General features: G+C 37.3%; 1 protein-coding gene across 2 annotated transcripts in view; it reads left to right on the top strand.

The window, feature by feature from the left end:
* The window catches only part of larp1b (La ribonucleoprotein 1B), a 53736-nt gene extending 33083 nt beyond the window's left edge, over positions 1-20653 (top strand). For both annotated transcript variants that reach the window (XM_066672185.1, XM_066672175.1), the window contains exons 8-18: positions 911-1085; positions 3174-3454; positions 4133-4489; positions 9493-9607; positions 9755-9912; positions 10249-10355; positions 10635-10798; positions 11540-11684; positions 14568-14677; positions 16162-16289; positions 18842-20653. In XM_066672185.1, coding sequence (XP_066528282.1) covers positions 911-1085; positions 3174-3454; positions 4133-4489; positions 9493-9607; positions 9755-9912; positions 10249-10355; positions 10635-10798; positions 11540-11684; positions 14568-14677; positions 16162-16289; positions 18842-19312 — 2211 coding nt within the window. In that variant the 3' untranslated portion in view covers positions 19313-20653. The remainder of the gene's footprint in view (positions 1-910; positions 1086-3173; positions 3455-4132; positions 4490-9492; positions 9608-9754; positions 9913-10248; positions 10356-10634; positions 10799-11539; positions 11685-14567; positions 14678-16161; positions 16290-18841) is intronic.
* The last annotated feature ends 561 nt before the right edge of the window (positions 20654-21214 follow it).

The following is a 21214-nucleotide window of genomic DNA, read 5'->3' as shown; positions in this document are numbered from 1 at the left end:
AACCTCTTTGCATTTATTTTACTGTCCAATACATTCTAAATATCCCAGAACAATTCCTTAAATGTAACATGGCTATTGTTTTTGTTGGAATAAAAACACTAAAGCAAATTTACAATAGAATGGAAAAAACAGACTTTGGATGGAAGATTATCGAAGAGGATTTTGAGGTCATTTTGAAATATATTTATCAATCCATAAATGAAATTTTACACAGTGTACAGACCAACTCTTAAATAAAAAGCCAAATTCATTCATTCAGTGAAATCAGGTATTTCAATCAATCCATTCAATTGCCCCAGTTAAATGAAATTAAGCACCTATATATTCAGTCTGCTGATTTCCAAAAACCTGCCATTTTAAATGTTTGCCCTTGGCCCATTAGTTCCAGTGAAGGAACCAAGACATTTTGGGCAATTTGCTGTTTCACACTTTTTTTGGGAACAGTCTGAGGAAGGCCCTTCTCTGTTCCAGTGTGACTGTGCCCCAGTGCATAAAACAAGGTGTGTAAAAGCATGGTTGTTTCAATTTTGTGTGGAAGAACTTGACTGGTCCACACCAAATCTTTTGGGATGAGGTAGAACGGGGATTGAGAGCCAGCTCCTGTCAACCACCATCATTGTTTGACCTCACATATGCTGTTATGGATGAATGTACAAAAATATGTCCTACTTCAGTCCAAAACTTGTTGAGTGCCTTCCCAGAAAAGTGGGAAATGTATTAATAACTTTTATTAATGCCTCAGGATTTAGAATGGTATGTCATAAAAGCTCCTGTAGGTGTAATGTGCAAGTGTCAGAGTACTTTTGTCCATGTAGGGTGCGGTTGGATTAGTGTGATTTCCTGTGCCAGGAATTGAACCCTAGTCTGTGTACATATACCAATGTCTGCGTTTATGTATTTGTCTCTTCAGGCAGTTAAAGACAGTGATGTGGTGGAGCTGGTGGATGAGAAGATCAGGAGAAAGGAGGATCCAGAGCACTGGCCAATTCCTGGACCTCCAGTGGACTCTCCCCGCACAGATTTCACTCAGCTCATCCACTGTCCTGAGTTTGTCCCAGGACAGACCTTCACCTGCCTCAATGCAGGTGCCCCTCTCTGCTACTGCTCATTTATTTTGTTTTCTCAGTGAGTGCGTTTACAAGCACTTAATAATCAGATAACTGCACAAATTTTTTGTAAGTAATCTGATCAATGCATTTACATGCCCTTGGGAAATCAGATAATGGGCAGATAATGGGGAGTTTACAGGAGTCCAGCAATAATATGATTTCTGCTTTGCCACAGACAGTAATATTACAGGATGTTGTGACAAACACTCTGCTGTGGCTTGTTGTAAACTTGGACCTATTTAACCTGCAAATATTTCTTTTATGCTGCTGAGAAGGAGACAAGATTTTTATATATATATATATATATATATATATATATATATATATATATATATATATATATATATATATATATAAAATAAGAGTCTAGGAAATATGTTAGAAACTGCTCTGCATCAACAATTTTGAGTAGAAGGACCATTCACTAATATAAGCTAAAATTATTAAGATAAAACTCCAGTGTCAGTATATAGGTGTAACCATTTGATAGTGTCATTTTGCATTTTTATTATTGGTAAGGCACCGATACCACTTTTTCTTCACCGATACTTACAGATTTTATTTTGTTAAAGCAGTGTTCTGTATTGCTAATGAACATTTACTTCTTTATTAACTGCACATTAAAAAATGTAACGTTTCAGAGCCATGAAAAAAAATATATATTTCCACAATTCAGTAACAAGCACGTACAAGTTTGGAAACATAGTCTTTACTGACTGAACAGCTTTTTACATTGTCATGGGCGGCACGGTGGCTTAGTGGTTAGCACGTTCGCCTCCCAGCGCTGGGAATCTTGGGTTCAAGTCCCATCTGGGTGGAGTTTCCATGTTCTCCCCGTGTCTGCGTGGGTTTCCTCCGGGGTCTCCGGTTTCCTCCCACAGTCCAAAAACATGGAGGGTAGGTGAATTGGCTTCTGTCTAATAACTGTCCTGGTTTGTGAGTGAATGAGTGTGTATGTGAATGTCCGTCTGTATGTGTGTGAGCCCATATATGGATTGGCACTCTGTCCTGGGTGAAATCCTAGTGCCCGATGCAGTCCTCCAGGTGGACGGTCGTTCCTGGTCAAGAGTACGCTGTGCGCGTTTGGCTGCCGCTTCTCGCCAGTGTGTGGATTGAGTGTTCTGAGCAGTGTGGATTGTAAAGCGTCCTTGGGTATTTAGAAAGGCGCTATATAAGTGTAACGATAGTAGTATAGTAGTCGTGAGGATGTTTGTCACAACTGTGAAATGCACTTTCTAAGGACTGCTGCTGACCTGTGTTAGCGTGCTTCTTTGTGGTTGCTTGAATGAAATCAGTGTTCTTTGGCCTTAAGATGGGGTTACACTACACAATTCAGATCAGTTGCAGCATGTGAAACGTTTTGATTTTTTTTTCGATTTCCACCAGAGTGCAGATCAGAGAACACTGACCAAAAAGAATTGCGAACTGTCAAGCAGCTTTCTTCAAAACTTCTGACTTTTTGATGCTGCCGAGTGCCAGCACTGCCCATAACATTTTTGTATACTGTACTTTGCATTTGCATAGCATTAACTTCTGAGCACTAGTGCACCTAATGGAAACAGGATGTGCAAGATAAGAGCAAGTATATATCTACTCTTAGACACAGAGCAAAGAATACAAGTAGTACAGTAGTCTAAGGGTTGGCCCCTGTCGTCAGTAGATCACCTGTTTAGTCACAAGTGATACCTCAGCAAGGAATTCCAAGGATGGGAGTCCTAGAGAGTGCAAATGGTCTTGTTCTGTCAGGATGTGTTAAGACAGCTAAGGAGACCCCAAAACACACAGTGCTAGTCAGCTAAGGAGGCAAATCAGGATTGTTAGTGTTCTCCTCTAAGCAAAATAAGTTGTCCAGTAGTCTTGCTATTTTCGTTTCTAACAGGAAGCATATGCATACTTTCAGTCTTCAAGGTTGCTGGCATTGTATGTGATTTGAGGGAGTCATAGCTGTCAGTGTAATTTTCAGTGATTGAATATGTTTAATAACTATTTTAAATATTTAAAAAACAAATTTAGAAAACCTGCTTAAAGGACCATCACATTCACGCAGTTCCTTTGCCTTTTCAGTTTCAACCTCCCCAAAGAATCAGATCACCGTCGAGCCTACACCTACCACAAATGGACAATTAAACGACAGCTCTGATACCGAGGCCAAGCCCCTGCCCATCGAGACGTCAACTGTCGAGTCCAAAGTTGTGTCCAACACAGACGAGAGGCTCCCTGCAGGGCTGTCCAACGATGTGTCTGATGCAAGGACGGCTCAGGGGCTGCCCAGCAGTCTGCCTGACCATGAGAGCCAGTGGATCCAGGTGGAGAAACGACACAGGAACACCTCTGGGAAAAACAAGGTAAAGAGGGGCACACACATGCACAGTTTTATGAGTCAAACTACACTAATTTTTTCTATCTATTTATTACAGCTTAGTTCTAGAGATAAAATCTTAATGCTTATGTCAATACAACCTTTTTGCACAAGACAAAAGGCATATAAATGTTTCAAATTAGTTTGGCATCAAGATAAAATATTAGAAATGGGTTTTATTGCACCATGATACGGTTTATTTCTTAACCTTAATCAGACTTTACTTCTGTTTATCTCAATGCCTTACTTTCCTCTGCCTTAAATATCCATATATCTTTTCCTTCTGATTCTCACTTCCAATTTTTCTTTTTTCACTTCATTCTCACCTGTCGGCCTTCAGCCACCTGTAATTCTTCATCATCTTTCTCCTCTTCCTCAGTTTGAGCACCCCCCAGTAACAGTTGAGTATCTTCCCTCCATACTTCCTACTTACTCCCTTTTTATTTTGTATTATTTTATTCATTGGATGCTTTGTTGTTTTGTTTGGGAGGATGGGAGACAGACATGCCTTTGCAGTATAAATCTTTTCGTTTTCGTTGTTTAACATCTCTTTGGACTTCTCTACATATTTATGGTTAAAAACCAGAACAACAACAGTAATCCACCACCACACCAGGCTCTAAAATATATGTTTAAGTTGTTTTCTTTTTTTAATTATTTTTAGGAGCGATCAGAAGTTATTAAATCCAGTCCGGAAGTACATACTGAGCCAGATCAAGAGGAACTGGATTTCCTTTTTGATGAGGAGATAGAACGGCTGGCGGCACCTCGTCAAAACACATTTACTGACTGGTCAGATGAATCGGATGGAGAACTGGATGACAATGATGTTAATAAAATCCTCATCGTCACCCAGACACCTCCGCACTTGCGGAAACATCCAGGAGGAGACCGCACAGGGAATCATGTATCCCGTGCCAAAATCACAGCAGAACTCGCCAAAGCCATCAATGACGGACTCTACTACTATGAACAGGACCTCTGGACAGAGGAAAACCAGCTGGACAACACCAACAATAAGGTAATGAAATCCGGGTGGGTGTAACAATGATGTATCATTATACTGTGATAAGAATTATTAGCCCTCTCCACTCAACTCACTCATTTGAAAATTAAGAGTAGCTAAAAACCTCAATCTGCCTGGCGTTGTTTGGTGTCTGAAGATTGTTTCTTCAGCACCAGCAGTCCAGTGTTAATGCAGCTAACTAGTTTTAGCTGTATAGAATTTTCTATACCCAGCACTTAAATAAATGTAAATGATATCAGTCAAAGTCAGCCTTTATTATATGTCTTAATACATGGCAGGTAATATAACTGAATGTATTGAATGACCAGTCTTTCATGTGGATGTGAGATTTTTAAACTGCCTTCTGTACTAAAAAAGTTACTAAGATGTAACTGCGATGGCATTGTATGAAGGAAAACAGACAGTGTTCCTCTATGGTTGTGGCTACATACTCTTGGGTTATAATTCCACTATCTATTCAGTGTATGTGCTAAACACACAGTGCAAAAAATCCCTTGCACTGTATTTTCACTGCACTAATGTCAGTGGTAGATACACACTGGGATATTTCTTACACTGCTCTGATTTCAGTATAAATAATATGAAGGTCATAAATACTCAAAGTATCATACTGGATTCAAATAGTATTTAAATAGCAGAGCTGCAGGTGATAAAATGGCACTGATGCAAAGGTAAAATGGCACACAGAATTACACGTTTTTCACTTCTGCAGAGAACACACTTGTGCAAACACTAATGCAAAATTGCTGTATATTTGTGCAAAATATATAAAACATCAAATTTGATCTTTGCACAATCAACCATTTTCTTGAATCAGCAAATAATTAGAAATTGTGCTAAATTGTGCTAAGAAGTTCAGAATTACATTCAAACTATGACAGAATATCATCTTTGATTAATTGAAAAATTCCTTATTTAACTTAGCAATCATTTTCTTCATTTCTTCTTCCTCACATTATGAATAAGACATTGTACTGACATTTAGTGGTCTGAATGTATTAGATATATTGTACAAATAACCTGTTTTATATATGGCCAGCGCCAATGGAGCCTAAGCTGTTAAATTCCAGGATTACAAAGCAATTTGATTTGTCAAATGTAAAATGAATGTTATTTTAAAAAATTATAGTAAAACTACTTTTTGGTGGTAAAAATGTATTGTTGCGTATGAGTGTTAAGTCTTTACTGGGTCATGTCCATGCTGCTGATTTTGCATTAATATCTACAGCAGCGGGCATCAGTTATCTCACATATCAGCCACCACATATCCTTTACATGTGAACCACTCACACAGCTCCCAGAATGTATCTGTCCCTAAAATAAACCCTTATTTCTCACCACTGCCCCAGGAGTAGCCTCAAAGGGACATCAGGGATTCTGATCTTAAAGCCCAGTGAATTCTCAAGGGTGACTGGCTATATACTGCAACCTTAATTCCTCAGGAAAGCATCTACTGTAGTAAAATATTGTAGTGCAATCAAATTCTCACAGCAGTGTTTTATTATATGGGGTGAAGCTTTCCTTGAAGAATATAAGTTGTAGCAAGGGAGATAAAACCACTTTTTACTGAGCATCGTTTTAGAAAATTTACTGCACAAGCATGTGTTTTCATACTTTTGGACATAGAGCGAAAAATAAAATTGTTTTGTTGCAATTTACTACAAAAATCGATGCAAATCATTTATTTTAGTCATGTACTTCAGTTCAGACTATTTTTGCAAGCTCAATATTTTGTAAATATTCTAATGATTTCTTCTTATGTCATTATTCATTACATCACATAAATGCATTATAACTGCATAAAATTGTCATCAATCAGAGCAAGCGAACAAATCCAGTACTACACTTCTTGTCCAAATTAGTTGTTCTTGTTCCATCATCAGGGTCACCTGCTCTTTATCTGTTTATTTTTCCTTTCTTTTTTTTTAATCTCTGTATTGTATTTTGACTTTGGAAAATGGGAGTAGGGATACAGAGATTGGATGAGTGGGGGCGCAAGATCAAACAGAGAGGAGAGACAAATGGAATGTATTCTCCCCTGTAAATCAAAAGGCTTAATTCGTTAAGACTTTAGTTCTGTGCATGTTGGTTTTATGTTTACACTATTAAACAGTAGTTATATGAAGAGGTTTAAAGAAAGCAGGTTTTGAACATCATGATAATAGTTCTAAGCTAAATGCAGGTATAGAGTGGGTGAAATCTTTTTAGTGTGAGTTTTGTCACCTGTGCTTACAACATTAAGGTCATGACAGCTTATCACAGAGTCTGAAGGTGAAAGTACAGCTAAGCAGTTTCACATTAGACATCTGGCAATTTCTGCAATATTTGTTTGTTTATTTAAAATATAAAAAATATAGTTATACAATGTATAATTTTATATTTTATTGCTTGATTGAATTTTGTTGTTGTAGCTGGGGCACCTTGGGTCTTTTTAAACAAATATGGAAACACTTGGTTCCCATTAGTGTGTTCAGAATTTCATGATTTGATGAATAGATCAACCCAGACTCTAGTTTTATTAACTTCCATGCCAAGTTAAGTATGCATATTTCATAATAAACTAGAGCAGTGTAAGGACAGACGGTGACATTTTGAAATCTGTACAGACAATTTTGCAAAAAAAACCCAAAAAAAACCCAGATATTTGATTAAGTCAGACTGGAGACTTTTTAATCATTTTATACTATATAAATTTATGTGAGAATCATATCTTCAGACTGTCCTCTATCACCACCATTGTGGACAATTCTTATTCAGTATATTTTTTTTTAAATGGAACATTTTAGTCTCAGTAGCCTTGTTTACAACTTGATTTAATTAAGCAGAGATTTGGAAACAGGTGCCCAAGTGTCCATTTAAGCCTTGTTGTGTACTTGACAACTTTCTGAATGAAGATTTCACTTTTAAATGAGAGTGCATTGTAGGATTAGGCTTAATCCCTGTCAGGTGAATAAGGTTTTGAGAGGGAGAGTGAAGGGGAGATGGTGAGGTTGGAAGAGCAATGTTATTTAAGATTTTATCTTGTGAATTAAAGGCTTTGGGTTTTTTCTGCATCCTTATATGATATGAAATACTTTGAGCTGCAAGGATCAGATGTGCTATATTAACTGCTGTTTTTTTTGGTTGGTGTTGTGACTGGATAGGGAAAAAAATCTGTCATTCTTTATTGTTCCTCTTAGCTTAAGACTGTATATTGTACCAAGAATTCTTCCTTTAGAGAAATATTTTGAGAACATGTTAGTTCCCTGTAAAAAACTGAACAGAAAATGAACTGAAAGATTCTCAGATCCTTACCAACGTCTGTATTATTGCTCTCTTATTAGTGCTTTAACAGACTCATGCTTTGTTTTATCTCCTGCAAAACACAAAATCAGCTTTCTTTTAGGGCTATATTACATCCAAATTGACCTATAAAGTATTTGCACATTTCATATGAAATAGGTCAACTGTGTGGAAACAACTGTGTACTTTGTATTGCCTTCCTGATTTTTCAGTGATAAGTGTCCTAGAGCAATGTGAAAAGTACTGCTTTAGCAAATGTTATCTTTTGTGCGCGTAAAATACACAAAAGCAACTTGATGAACAATAAGAATGTAAATTAATTAATATACATGATTCAGCCATAACATTTTTAATTTATCTCCCTGTTTCTTAAACCACAGTACATATTTATCAGCTCCAGTGATTATATTAGCTACACTTTGTAGCTCTAAAATTACAGAATATAGTTAATCTCTTGTTCTGAACCCTTTCACCCTGATCTTTAATGATCAGGAATGCAAAAGGGCCACCACAGTGAATGCTGTATTTGTTTAGTGGATCATTATCAGAACTGAGAGCAGTGACACTGACATGGTGGTGGCAGTGAGTAAATGTTTTTTGCTTTGATACACATGGATCAGGCACAGCAGTGCTGCTGGAGTTTTTAAAGCTTATGCCATCTCACTGGACACTGTAGTAGGCATTCATGTTTTTGGCCCTATTTTAAGATGTAAAAAAACAGTAACTCATCTTATGGATGGGCGGTATCCACATTTTTCATATGGCATGCCGTCTTAAAATATTAACATGGTATTTGGTATTGCTGTTTACCAACATTTATTACAATTAAAAAGTCCTAATTTGAGGTTATTTTTGAATATAACAGGAGGATGTTTTATTTATTTATTTATTCGTGCCAGTAAAACAGTACATAATTTGTTCAATGTAAGTAATGATATAATTATATAATTTTATTTGCAGTGGTTGGGGTGTTTTTTAAGAAATGTGTTACTGATAAATTAATGTTTGTGCTTAATTACTTTTTATTTGCTGAATGTTTCCTATGCAGACATCATGGCATATTTCATGATATTCCATATTTATAATGTAATTTAACCAGGTTTTTCTAAATTTTGCATATAAGTAATTGATTCTGACATTCAAAATATTAGTGCAGCTGATTTGCCTCCTGTAAAGCTGGTGGTTTAAGCTCTGTTGCGGTCACTGAGGACACAGTGTGATCAGCAAGGCCTTGAGTAAGACCCTTCACCTCAAATGCCTTAACGTAGAAACTAATCCTGCTTAGCGTAGTGACGTTAACGTCGCCTAGCTTCACTACTCACTGTTGACAGGGTATGTTACACTGTGTAAGCTGTGCAGAAAGCCATGTTGGGACATTTTATATTTGTAATAGTCTAGACAGGTTTATTTTGATGGAGAAAAATATAACAAGCATCACTGAGAATGATAGCTTTGGAATAAAGCCAATGGCATCACCCATTTGCTCTTTTATTTTGTGTCATGTCACACAATACTTTCAGGTGTTACATACATTTAATACATTTAATATTTCGTTTCCTTTATATTATGTTCCCTTATATATAGTGCAGTAGTTATTTAAGGAAGGTGAGCTGTCTCCAAATTTGTGATTAGCTTGCCAGCTTGCCTTCACTGAATGTGCCTTTCTCTAAAACACTAACGTGTGTGTGTGTGTGTGTGTGTGTCTCTCTTTGCAGGAAGTGGAGAACTTTAAGAAAATCAGTGTGATCAGCCAGGATGAGTTTGAAACATTGACCCCAAAGCTGCCCGTCGACCCCAAACAGGAAGTGCCCCCACCTCCCCCTTGCCAAGGTAGATTCTTTTTTTTTTTTTCTTATTATAATGATTTATTTACTATATGCTAGTACACAATAATGTTGGTAAAATGTGTAAATATAATTGCAACCAAATGAATCAATTACATTGTGTAATTTTTTATTTTTATTTTTTTTAATGTAGACGAGTCAAGCATGGCCCACTCTCTCCCCACAAATGTCCCAGAAACCTCCAGTGCTCCCCGGACGCCCCGCACCCCTCGCACACCTGGACGTCAGGACCCAACTAAAACCCCCCGCTTTTACCCTGTCATCAAGGACTGTGGCAGCATTGATGGACAGGTATGCATATGGAGGCATACATTTTTTTCTAGGTGTTGCTGTAAAGTGAATATTTGACTAAATATTAAATTCTCAGAATATTTAATTCCACACCAGACACAACCAACCAAGACATATTTGCTGCTTTAGTTTGGTAACGGAGCTATGCAGATAATATGAAGCTCATAGGCCACAAATGGAAAATGTGTACACAATACAGGTTTCTGAAGTTGAATATTTTTCTAATGTTCAATATTTTTCTAATGTCCTTTAGTCAAAAAATTTTATATCGTAATACATGTACTATGTTGACATAATTTTACTATTAGACCTTATTTAATAATGAGTTACTCTCAGACTCCCCGGAAGAGGAAAACTCGGCACAGTTCAAATCCTCCGCTGGAGAGCCATGTTGGTTGGGTAATGGACTCCAGAGAACACAGACCACGCACTAACTCCATAAGGTTAGACATACACACGACCATATGCTCACACACACATGCAATCATTTTATGAGGTTATATACACACATACCATAGCACTTAGATACAAATAGATAGAGATACACATAACATACCCCACGCATCTCCAACAGGATAGACACACACCACTAAATAAACCATTATGTGTATTGAACACACACAAATATGGCAGTCAATACATTTTTGGCCTACACACAAAAGCAATACAACTGTAAGCCATTTTTAAATCTCTCTTCACACTCTCTTTTTGTCTCTGAGCAGTAGCTCGAATGCCTCTCCATCTGAGGGTGCCCCCTTGCAGTCTGGAAGTTATGGCTGTACCCCTCAGTCTCTGCCCAAATTCTGGCACCCGTCCCATGAGCTGCTCCAAGAGAACGGCTTCACCCAGCAAGTCTATCACAAGTATCGCCGACGCTGTCTCAATGGTAAACACCACTATACAGCTAGATGCACTTATGTTCAGGACTTGATAGTAATTTTAAATTAACATGGTAGGGCTGGCCCCGATTATTCTGATATTTGGTTATTCTGTTATCCTTGAAATCTTTGCTGAAAACTTTCCTTTCTTTTCCTTCTTTGGATTCACCATACACAACAAAAATTATTTTGTGTTTATGAAAGGCGCTACATTATTTCTGAGACTGAGATATTTGTTTTGTAAAAAAGTGGCCATCTATAGAAGCAAAGCTCCACTTCACCAGTATTCAGGCTCTCCAATGGAAAAAAAAATCCCTGCAGTGTTTATGGAAAAGCATTCATATTCATCAACATAAAACTACTTGTATGAATGAATCCTAAAACAACCTAACACACTAAAACGGTCCACTTACAACAAAGCATGGCAGTGCCAGAGTTCATTAGGTCAGCTTCATACCTCAAATTAGACCACCTCCATGAGGTTTTGGTTAACCTGTGCATACACTTTGCACTGTGCCCTTGGTGGCAGTGTGTACACACAAGTTAACTTGCAGAATTCCACTGAGAGTTGCAGCGTAGCTTTGGATTTTAAAACGGTTCTCATATGCAGATTTTCTGACCCCTCCACTTGAATATTATGGTCGAAACTCAGAAGCCCTAAAAACGGTATTCGGGACAGTCCTAGAACATAGTCTTTCTTTGTGGGATGTAATAGATTGTGATTGGTTGTTTGATTCATTTGTTTATAGAGAGAAAACGGTTGGGAGTGGGCCAGTCTCAGGAGATGAACACACTCTTCAGGTTCTGGTCTTTCTTCCTGAGGGACAATTTCAACAGGAAGATGTACGAGGAATTTAAACAGTACGCCTTGGAAGATGCCAAAGAGAACTACAGGTGAGAAACAAGAGTTCAGAGCAAGAGCATGTACAAACTTCAATAATAAGGCACAGGTGGTTACTAAGGTACCTTTGAGACCTAGCTGCTTGGCTACTAAGCTGTAACAGGGTATTTTACTGGGAATCACACATTCTCATTAACCTTGAAGGTCCCAATACACAGAATGTGATGTCCCCAATTTGAGTGGCTGGAAGTTTTTGAAACTTGTACAAATTGCACTAATGAACACTGAAAAGGCCTGACTCTACAAACAAAAATGTCACATAACTGTGTTATGCCAATGATGCTGCATTGCATTTGCCACACACACATCTCATTCACAAATACAAAAAACAATGTAAAAACAAAGCCGGCAAAAGCAAAATATAATGTTTCAGCACTGCTGGTGAATTGTAGAATGAAGAATTGTACCAGGTCTAATGCAGGAAATTTGCTTTATCCATATTTTAGGGATATTTTATTTTACTTCTTATGGATTACTTAAGGTGGAAATATCTCCATATTTAGATGACGGCTAACTGCATGAAAATAAACACAGAACCAAAGTGCTACAAATCTAAATGACTTGAGTTACAAATAAGTGTCTGTAGTAATTCAAACTGTGAATAATTACTTACAAGTTATTCTTTATCCAGGTATTAATCGTGAGTTCCTACACGCTTGGTGCCTGGTTGCTTTTCCACTACCTTGTAGACAAATGTCTCTTGGTCAATCAGCATTCTGCAGTGTTTACTCGTCATGTTTAGTCCCTGCTCATCTCGCTTAGAACCAGGAGTGAGCAGGAACATAAAAAGGAAAAAAACGTACCCGGTTACAGGTACCAGGGACCAGATTTGCCTAATGGAAAAGCAAAAAGCCAAGAAGAGTAGGGACCATGCAGTGGAAAAGCGCTACAATTTACAGGCCACAACCTGATGCTTAGTTACTAAGCTGAAGGTGACATCCAGTTATTCGGTTACTAAGCTGCAGGTCCAAACAAGGTGCTTCATTGCAAAGTGACAGGTGAGAGCCAGGTGCATGGTTACCAAGCCACATGTGAGAACCAAATGCATGTTTATTAAGCTGATGTTGAGAACAGCATACTTGGTTACTAAGCTACAGATGAAATGTATGTGTATGGTTGCTAAGCTACAGGTGAGAGCCACATATGTGTTACAGGTCCCCTTCATTTATGTCAGACAGACCCACATGACATCAGTTTGGGATAAGAGCATGCTGATGATCTTCTGTTTGACTGCCCCTTCTCCCCAAATCATCTTATTTGTATTTTGTTTTTTCATTTAGCTTAGTATACTTTTTTGTTCAGTTTGACGCTTGAAGCCATAAAGTAATGCTTATTTGTGTCCAAACCTGCTATCTGTGCTTGCCTACTAGAGGAGTATTCTTCCATGCTGCTGCTCAGCCATGCTCAGCATACTTTCACCATTTTCTGTCGTGTGCGCAGACTGAGGGAGCTTGAATTCAGCTATCTTTATTTATATTGTTTTTATTATCACTACTACTACTACTGCGATAAAGATAATGAGTGTGGTTAATAAGCTGAAGGTGAGGGCCACATGCATGGGTAATAATGTGACTTTTCCACTGCATTGTACCTGCTCTACTCTACTCTACCTGGTTCTACTTGCTTGGGCCCTGGATGGTCTTGTTGGCTGTAAAGCACCCCACCCAAAAATGTAGCTGATGACATCAAAAAATGTAATTTAACATGTTGTTGTTGTTTGGGATTGAACACAGCTCCACCTTTAGGAGCTGCCATTGTGAGTTAGATAAAACAATGTAATTGCTATTGTAGCTTTGAGATTTTACAAGCGGTTAGTTTGTGCTGGAGGTCTGCATTTCACTGTGTAGAAAGGTCTGTCTAGCCTGTCAGTGCTCTGCAATGTTTACATGTCACGCTTAGACTCTCTCTTGGAACCAAGCGTGAGCAGGAATTAAAAAAGTACCTGCATTCAGAGACCAAATCTGCCTAGTGGAATAGCAAAAAAAATCAGAGCTAAGCCAAGCAGAGTAGATACTATGCCATGGAATGCCTCCATAAATTACAGATGAGAGGCAGTTTAGGTGTTTTATTTACTGCACCGTTTGGTGAGAGGCAGTTATTTTGCCTGAAATACAAATAAAGACAGTGGGTTTCTATTTTAAGTTTAACACAATGCACAATCAACAATGCAACAAATCGGTTAACACCACACCTGTGGTAACATTCTTCTCAAAGTATGTATTATTTACAAAGCCTGACACATTGAGGGAATGTGTAAACACAAGCTGAAAGCATGTGAGAACTAGTGAAGGTGGTCATAAATTATTAGAGTTATTGTGAGCTGGCATGGCAAAGAGAACTAGTGAACAGGTTGCTCCAGATTGTGTGCACGCACACATGAGAAAAGCAAATATTAAATTCAAGTTGTGTGACAAGTTTCTTTTTAGATATGGACATTAGTTTAGTGTCTTAAATATACATACCTACGTAAACAAAGATTATGAATATTTAAATGTCCCTAGGTGTAAACATTTTTACAGTTAGGTAAAAAGAGGTACTCCATGAATGCTTTTAACACCTATGAGTTAAAAAGACAACTTTGAATATACCTTTAGGAAAAAAATGTTGACAATTTAACTATACTATCAACTGTAAATGTACACACAGCTGTGCTCTTTTGTAATTATGCACACACCTGCACCATTCTGCAGCTATACACACACCTGTGCTCTCCTGTGCTGTGCTGTTCAGTAACTATACACATAGCTGTGCTTTACCTCTAACAACACACCTGTACTATTATTTAACATTTACCATTATGGTGTACAGATGTGTTTAGCTGCTTTCTTATGTGATTATAAATGCCAGCATTTATCTGGAGCTCTGTCTCTCTGCAGGTACGGATTGGAATGTCTCTTCCGTTTCTACAGTTACGGTTTAGAGAAGAGGTTTAGACCTGAAATCTTCAAGGAGTTCCAGGAGGAAACCTTAAATGACTACGAGAAAGGTACATGTGCTGAATGTACAATGTCTGAAGTAAAATTAGTGATCATGTGACAATTCGTAGAATGTTCTCTCAGCTATAGGTTAGTTTTGTTTGGGGCCTGACAAATATATTGCTTGTTGGGTAAAACTGGCTCATATTAAGGTTCCAAATAATACACTGTTAACACAGTTCCCTGGTGTGTTAATGTCTGTGACATGCTTTAGTCCAAATACCTCAAGGGTCAAACAATACAGCACTGTTCTCTCTCCTCCTGCCTAAACAGCCCTGTTCAGAAGTGGTTTCAGCACCTGTTGCTTTAATTGATAATGAGCCACTTCAGCACAAGGCACACAGAATTGAGGAGTAGAAATGCTGGGTTTAACCATTGGTTCTTTTTCATCTCCATTTTCAGCATTTTTCTGTGCTAGTGCTCTGTTTTACCCTGTTTGTGCTCTCACATAAATGCAGCACTAGCTCTGTGATTATAGACAATCAGGGTAGGAGGCAGAACACTTCCGACATGTCTGTAGTATATGAAAAACGCAGCCCAAAATAAGAACAGCTTGTTTTATCTCTTGTTTTCTGCTTTAGGCAGATCACAAAAAACTGACTGTGTGGGTTGTTCAAATCCAGATATTCAAATTAATGTGCTGAAAAGGTTAGTTTGTTTTATGGTATGTCCCCTTTAAAGCAAGCATCAATATTTAGCATTGTCTAGCTTTATTTACTCATATTCATGAGTTCAGGGATAATACTATTTGGGCAGCTTTCACAAACACCGCACCAAGAACTGCCATGGAACCAACATTGTGTCACTGAAGCCTGGCACAGAATGGCTGCACCAAATTATACTCGGTTTAGCCTTTATCACAGCCAGTTAAGTACTGGGAAGTTGTGAAAGCAGGTCTTATCAATAAATCTGGCCCAGCCTCCAGGCTACAATATTGCCATTATTCGATCCTTACTCTTGTTTAGAGCACGTAATGACCGGAGGTATAAAGGCCAGAATGTGTTATCGATTTAGGGTCATTACTGTTTTCATTGACTCAAATGGGTCAAATGTTTGTCTAACATGAGTCTTTAAATATAATGAGTAGTTAAAGTCAACACATGCATTGAGCATTTATTGAAAGTGGCAGAGATTTGCATCTCATTCTGTGTATAACTCCTTGTGAACTTAGTTCTGTGCAAAATTCTTAGGGAGCAATAAAAGTAGTTCATTTCTCTAGGCAATGTATGTGTTTCTGCCAGCAAACTGACTGCTGTGACTTAGAGGGTGCAAAAGTATGCTTTTGATTATGTTTTAGTTTGGTTAATATTAGTTGAAATATGCACACTTTTTGGGTACTTTCAAGGTTCACAATAGTTTTTTGTCAGATTAAATATTAAGGTCACTGATTTAAATGTATAACCATGATGTTTATGTTTGAAAATATATGTGTAAGAGTGTATGTGTGAGGCACATAAAACATTAATCTCTTCTTGCATGTGGTGTTTGTTGACAGGTCAACTCTATGGTCTGGAAAAATTCTGGGCTTTCCTGAAATACTCCAAAGTTAAGGGACATGTCATCGATCCCAAACTAAAGGAACACCTCAACAAATTCAAGAGTATAGATGACTTCAGGGTGGAGGTCAGTGAGTCTGAGCAGGCATAATTTATGGGTAATTTGTAAAAATTGCTGTAAAACACATAATTAAACCAGTTTGCTATATTTTCAATTTAAGTATAGAGAAGGGTATTTACTCAAAGTTGTGGAAGGAAGCAAAAGTGATCCTACTACCTAAAGACAGCAAATACTCATTAAATGGACCCAATAGTCGACCTATAAGCTTACTACCAGTCTTGGGCAAATTTTTAGAGAAAGTAATTACATATAGCTACTTATCTGAGAACCATCTATTTACTAACTCTCAGCATTCATATAGGAGAGCACATTCAACATGCACTGCATTAATTCAGATGAATGATGATTGGTTAAAAAAAACTAGAAGAAAAAAAGTTAGTCTGAGCCGTTCTGTTAAACCTCAGTGCAGAATTATGATCTGTTGTTGGAGAAGCTAGCTTGTTATGGGATGGATTCGATGGTAACAGCATGGTTTCAGAGTTATCTCTCGGACAGGTGTCAAAGGGTTTTTTATAATGGAAGTTTGTAAGAAAGTAAATCTGAGAGTCCCACAAGGAAGTTGTCTTGGCCCATTATTATTCTCAATATACATAATTGACCTGCCGTTATTGTTGAATAAAGCCAGTCTGCAGATGTATGCAGATGATGCCATGAATATGTTGAAGGAAGAACTAAAGTCAGTAACAAACTTTATTAGAGACAATCATCTCATACTAAACATACCAAAAACAAGAACTATTATAATTTGGTCTAAATCATTTGGGGAACCGGATTCAACATTAGCTATAAACGAGGAAACAATTGAATGGGTTCATGACGTGATATTACTAGGTGTTATTATAGATGGTAGATTAACATGGGGAAAACATATTGAGAATATTGAAGCAAAAATGGGAAAGACTTTATCTGTAATAAGATGTGCAACATTTTTTTACACAGAAAACTTGAAAACTAATAGTACAATCTTTAGTACTAACTAGGCTAGATTACTGTGTAACAAATGTAACAAAATTACAGAATGCAGAATAAGGCAGCGAGAATGGCTTTACAGTGCCCATACAGAACCAGCATAAATAGAATGCACAATGAACTAAAGCAGCTAAAGGTTGGCAAACCTTATGGGACTCATAAAGAATACATATGAGCTAAAATATTCATTAGACCTTTATGATCAATTAAAACAAATAAGAGAGAGAAACTAATACTACAAGATATTCCACAAAAAAATTACTTTAAAGTACCTAGAGCAAAAGTCAATTACACTTGCAGAACTGTAATTTACAGAGCCATTAAAGAATGGAATTCCTTGCCTGCACCACTGCACCGCTCATAATTGAAAGTAAAATAGGGTTTAAAAAAAACTAATTTAAAAAAAACTATACCTAAAAGATATGGAGATTAGATGAATCCTAGTCTACTACCTTGTCTACATGCAAATAAGAGTGTATAAGGTGACGGAAATGTAAAATGAATTACATTGATTACATAATATTGCAATAGCTAATGGGGATCCAAATAAAAATAAATAAATATATAAATAAATAAAAAATACCAAGTATATTAAAATGATAATCCGACAAAATAATCAAAGAATACTAAATTTTTTAAAATAATACATAGAAATATAAATTGAATGAAGAACCTGTGCCAGTTGTAGATATAACAAATGCGTAAGTTTTGAAGGTTTGCAATTCCCCTTCGTGTGCCTCACAATGGTTTACTCCAATGCCCCGCTACCATTACGAGGGTTGCCAGGTCTGTATTTTTTAAGCGAGATTAGCCTTTTTTCTGTGAAGTTGATCACAAATGTTGGTAGTTGGTTTGTGTACCTTTCATTACTTGGTTTTCAGGTTCTAAAACTGCAATAGAAAAATGTCTCTTTCCCAGTTTTTAATGACATAATGAAAGGTTTGTGAATCTTTCTTTGGCTGTGCTCAAACCACCTTTACTCTTCATAAAGCTGCTGTCTGTTTGAACCATGACAGATCCAGAGACATGGTTAAACAAAGAGTCAATAAAGTTTCATGGTTAAACTGTACTGTACTGCACAATGGACACACACAAACTGAGACTGAGTTGAGTTTAAACTTTCAGTCATTGGCCAAGTGTTGATCCTTGCTCCTAGATAGAATCGGTTCTTGGGACTAGACTGCCAAACAGTACATATGTTTAGACTTTCTTCTGCCCATTCTCACTGTGCAGAGAGATGTTGAACAGCAGGACAGATTTGGAAACATGCTCTGAAAATAATTTGGGATATTTGACAGCAATTTTTACTGTTTATTTGTCCTCATCAACACTGAAATTATAAATGTACATCCCTGGTAATTGCCAACATAATCCTCTAAGCTCCAGTGAGTAGTAAAGACCTTCAGACACTAAATATATCTTTCCTTATAGAGTAAATTTTGTTTAAAATTAAGAAATTGTATAGAATTAAAACTGTGGTTTCACTGTGCATTTCCAGTATATACCTCATAATGTACTACTATGATTATTAACTGACGATCAAATTTATAATTTAACTGATTAATCTAAATTTGTTTCCTGTGTTCCAGCCACCCATTGGTGATGAAGGGGGTCGGAGGCAGAGACATTCATCCTCCGGAGGTGAGGATGGCAGGCGCAAACGTCACAACTCTTCATCATCGTCCACCTCAAAACAGGCTCCACCCACCAAATCCTTGAATCACCCTACTGCTGCTGCTGCGGCCAAGATGGATTCAAACAATCGTTCCGCTTCACCAGCAAACACTAAAACCACTTCAGCCAATCAGGGGCCAGCCAAGGCAGCCTCAGCCAATCAGTCAGCAGGTTCGGCAAACAGTAAAACCACAGCAGCCCATCAACCATCTGCTGCAGGTTCAGCCAGAGCAACATCAGCTTATCTGAAGGCAACAGCCAATGAGCCAGCAGCAACCACAAAGGCTCCACCCAAAGAGAATGTGAAGAAAACCCAGCAATCCGACACTTGCAAAGGAGAGCATGTGGCCAGCAAAACCAAAGACGCACCACCACCAAAGAAATGAGTTCTTCAGAGCAGTACGGTGATTCATATGACCACTGCTTCGGATTATAGAGAAGAGGCCTATTTTTCAAGGCTGATCCAGGTTTATGGTTTTATGCCATGAATCTGTCCTACATGTGAATCAGTCAAACCGTTAAAGTGAAGTTTGAGTATTTAAACCATCACAGCTGCATTGATTTCACTATGTCACAATGTCAACCAGAGTGTTGTATTATGTCCCAGCAGACAGATTTTTGACTGATGGTTCGAATTATTTTATTATTATTTTTTTTAATCAGGCACAATCAGTGGACTGCAATAAATCATGGAAGTCGAAAATGTTCTGCTGTCTAGTTTACTAAAGCTCAAAGACAATGTGTTCAAGTGTTGAATGTACAATTCTCTCTTGTCTTTAGGTGTGCCTTACATTTCAAAGAGAAAACAAAAAACATGACAACTCTATAACCTAAATGCATCAGGAAGATATACTTGATTTTGTTCCTTAAGTGTCATAACTTGTGCTGCTTGTGTGCCTAATCAAAATTATGTATTCACAGATAAGAAACAAAAGCAAAGCAAGCTATCATGTCATAAAAAAAACATTAAAACTTAGAAATTGTCTTTGATAATACCCAGTGAACTATGTTTTGCTCTACTAAGCTTGTGGATGAAATACCTTTATTACAAAGTGACACTATACAGTTTTTTGATGTGTAGCTTGCATTTACAGATGAGCTGCATTTCAGATATGAGTGTTAGAAGATTGCAGAATCATGCTCAAAGCCAAAATAGTGCAGGATTGTAGGTGGGATGTGAGGAAGTAGGATTTTAATCTGCTCTTACAGATTTGCTGTTTGTATAGTGTGGCTGGTGAGGGTGAAAACATCGCTGTTCCTCTTGAGTGTTGCAAGCTGGACAGTAGATGGATCTCTAACCACCTTGTGATTTTGACTTAAATTAGAAAAATCTCTCTACTTGAAGTTTTATTTTCTAAAAATTTTTATCTTTTTAAACAAAAAGGAGCTATATTTCCATAAAAAAAGTTTTAAATTTTATTGGAGATGGGATAATTTTTTCTCTCTATTTTGAATGATGTTATTGATGATCATATTTTTTATTGCTTTTACAGCTTATTTGGATAATGCAGCTATAAAATACAAATAGAAACTGTACATAAAAATTGTGAGAAGTTACTCTGATTTGGTTGGTTTAATTTTTATTGATTCTTGTTATTGTAGTATTGTTTTGCGTGCGCTGGTGTGTTCATATGCATGTCAGGTTAAATTTTTTTTCTGCCTATAAATTGTAATATGTAAAAAAAAAAAATGCATATATTAAAAAAGGTATTAAAAATATGTTTATAAAAACCCAAACCTTGCTTTTTGGGTTGTCTTTTGTTATTTATATATGAAACAAAGTATTCTGTTTTGAAGATGGTATCAGATTTTATTATTATTATTATTATTATTATTATATTGCCCTTTATTTGGAGGTGGGAGAGCTGTTGTAGCTGGGCTTTGCATTTTATCATGCAATATCAATATATTTTGGCTCTAGAGTCTAGAATACTTGTGTTTAGGCGCAGTCCACTGTCTACTGTTTAATAAAATAAAGGGTTTGATACACAGGTCTAATCACACGACTGGGGCGGTTTATATGACGGTCCAAAAGAGATGTTTGAACAAAAATGCCCAATGTCTCCTGACTGTCTAAAACAGACTACTTGTATATAGAGCACACAGTAGGTAAACCTTAACGGCAAATATCGAAATATGTCGAATTATACATTTAGAATATGTGAGACCCAATTATATGTGGGCTTGAGCAATGGCATACCAATCGTTTGCGTTCTAGAGTCTGACAGATGGGTTTTACACGACAAAGAACCAGTCATATCTTTATCAGTGGGTGGGCTTTATGCACA

The sequence above is a fragment of the Hoplias malabaricus genome, chromosome 1, assembly GCF_029633855.1.
Source record: "Hoplias malabaricus isolate fHopMal1 chromosome 1, fHopMal1.hap1, whole genome shotgun sequence".
Taxonomy (NCBI): domain Eukaryota; kingdom Metazoa; phylum Chordata; class Actinopteri; order Characiformes; family Erythrinidae; genus Hoplias; species Hoplias malabaricus.
The sequence above is the reverse complement of the archived record's forward strand: the minus strand, read 5'-3'. Positions and strand labels throughout refer to the sequence as shown.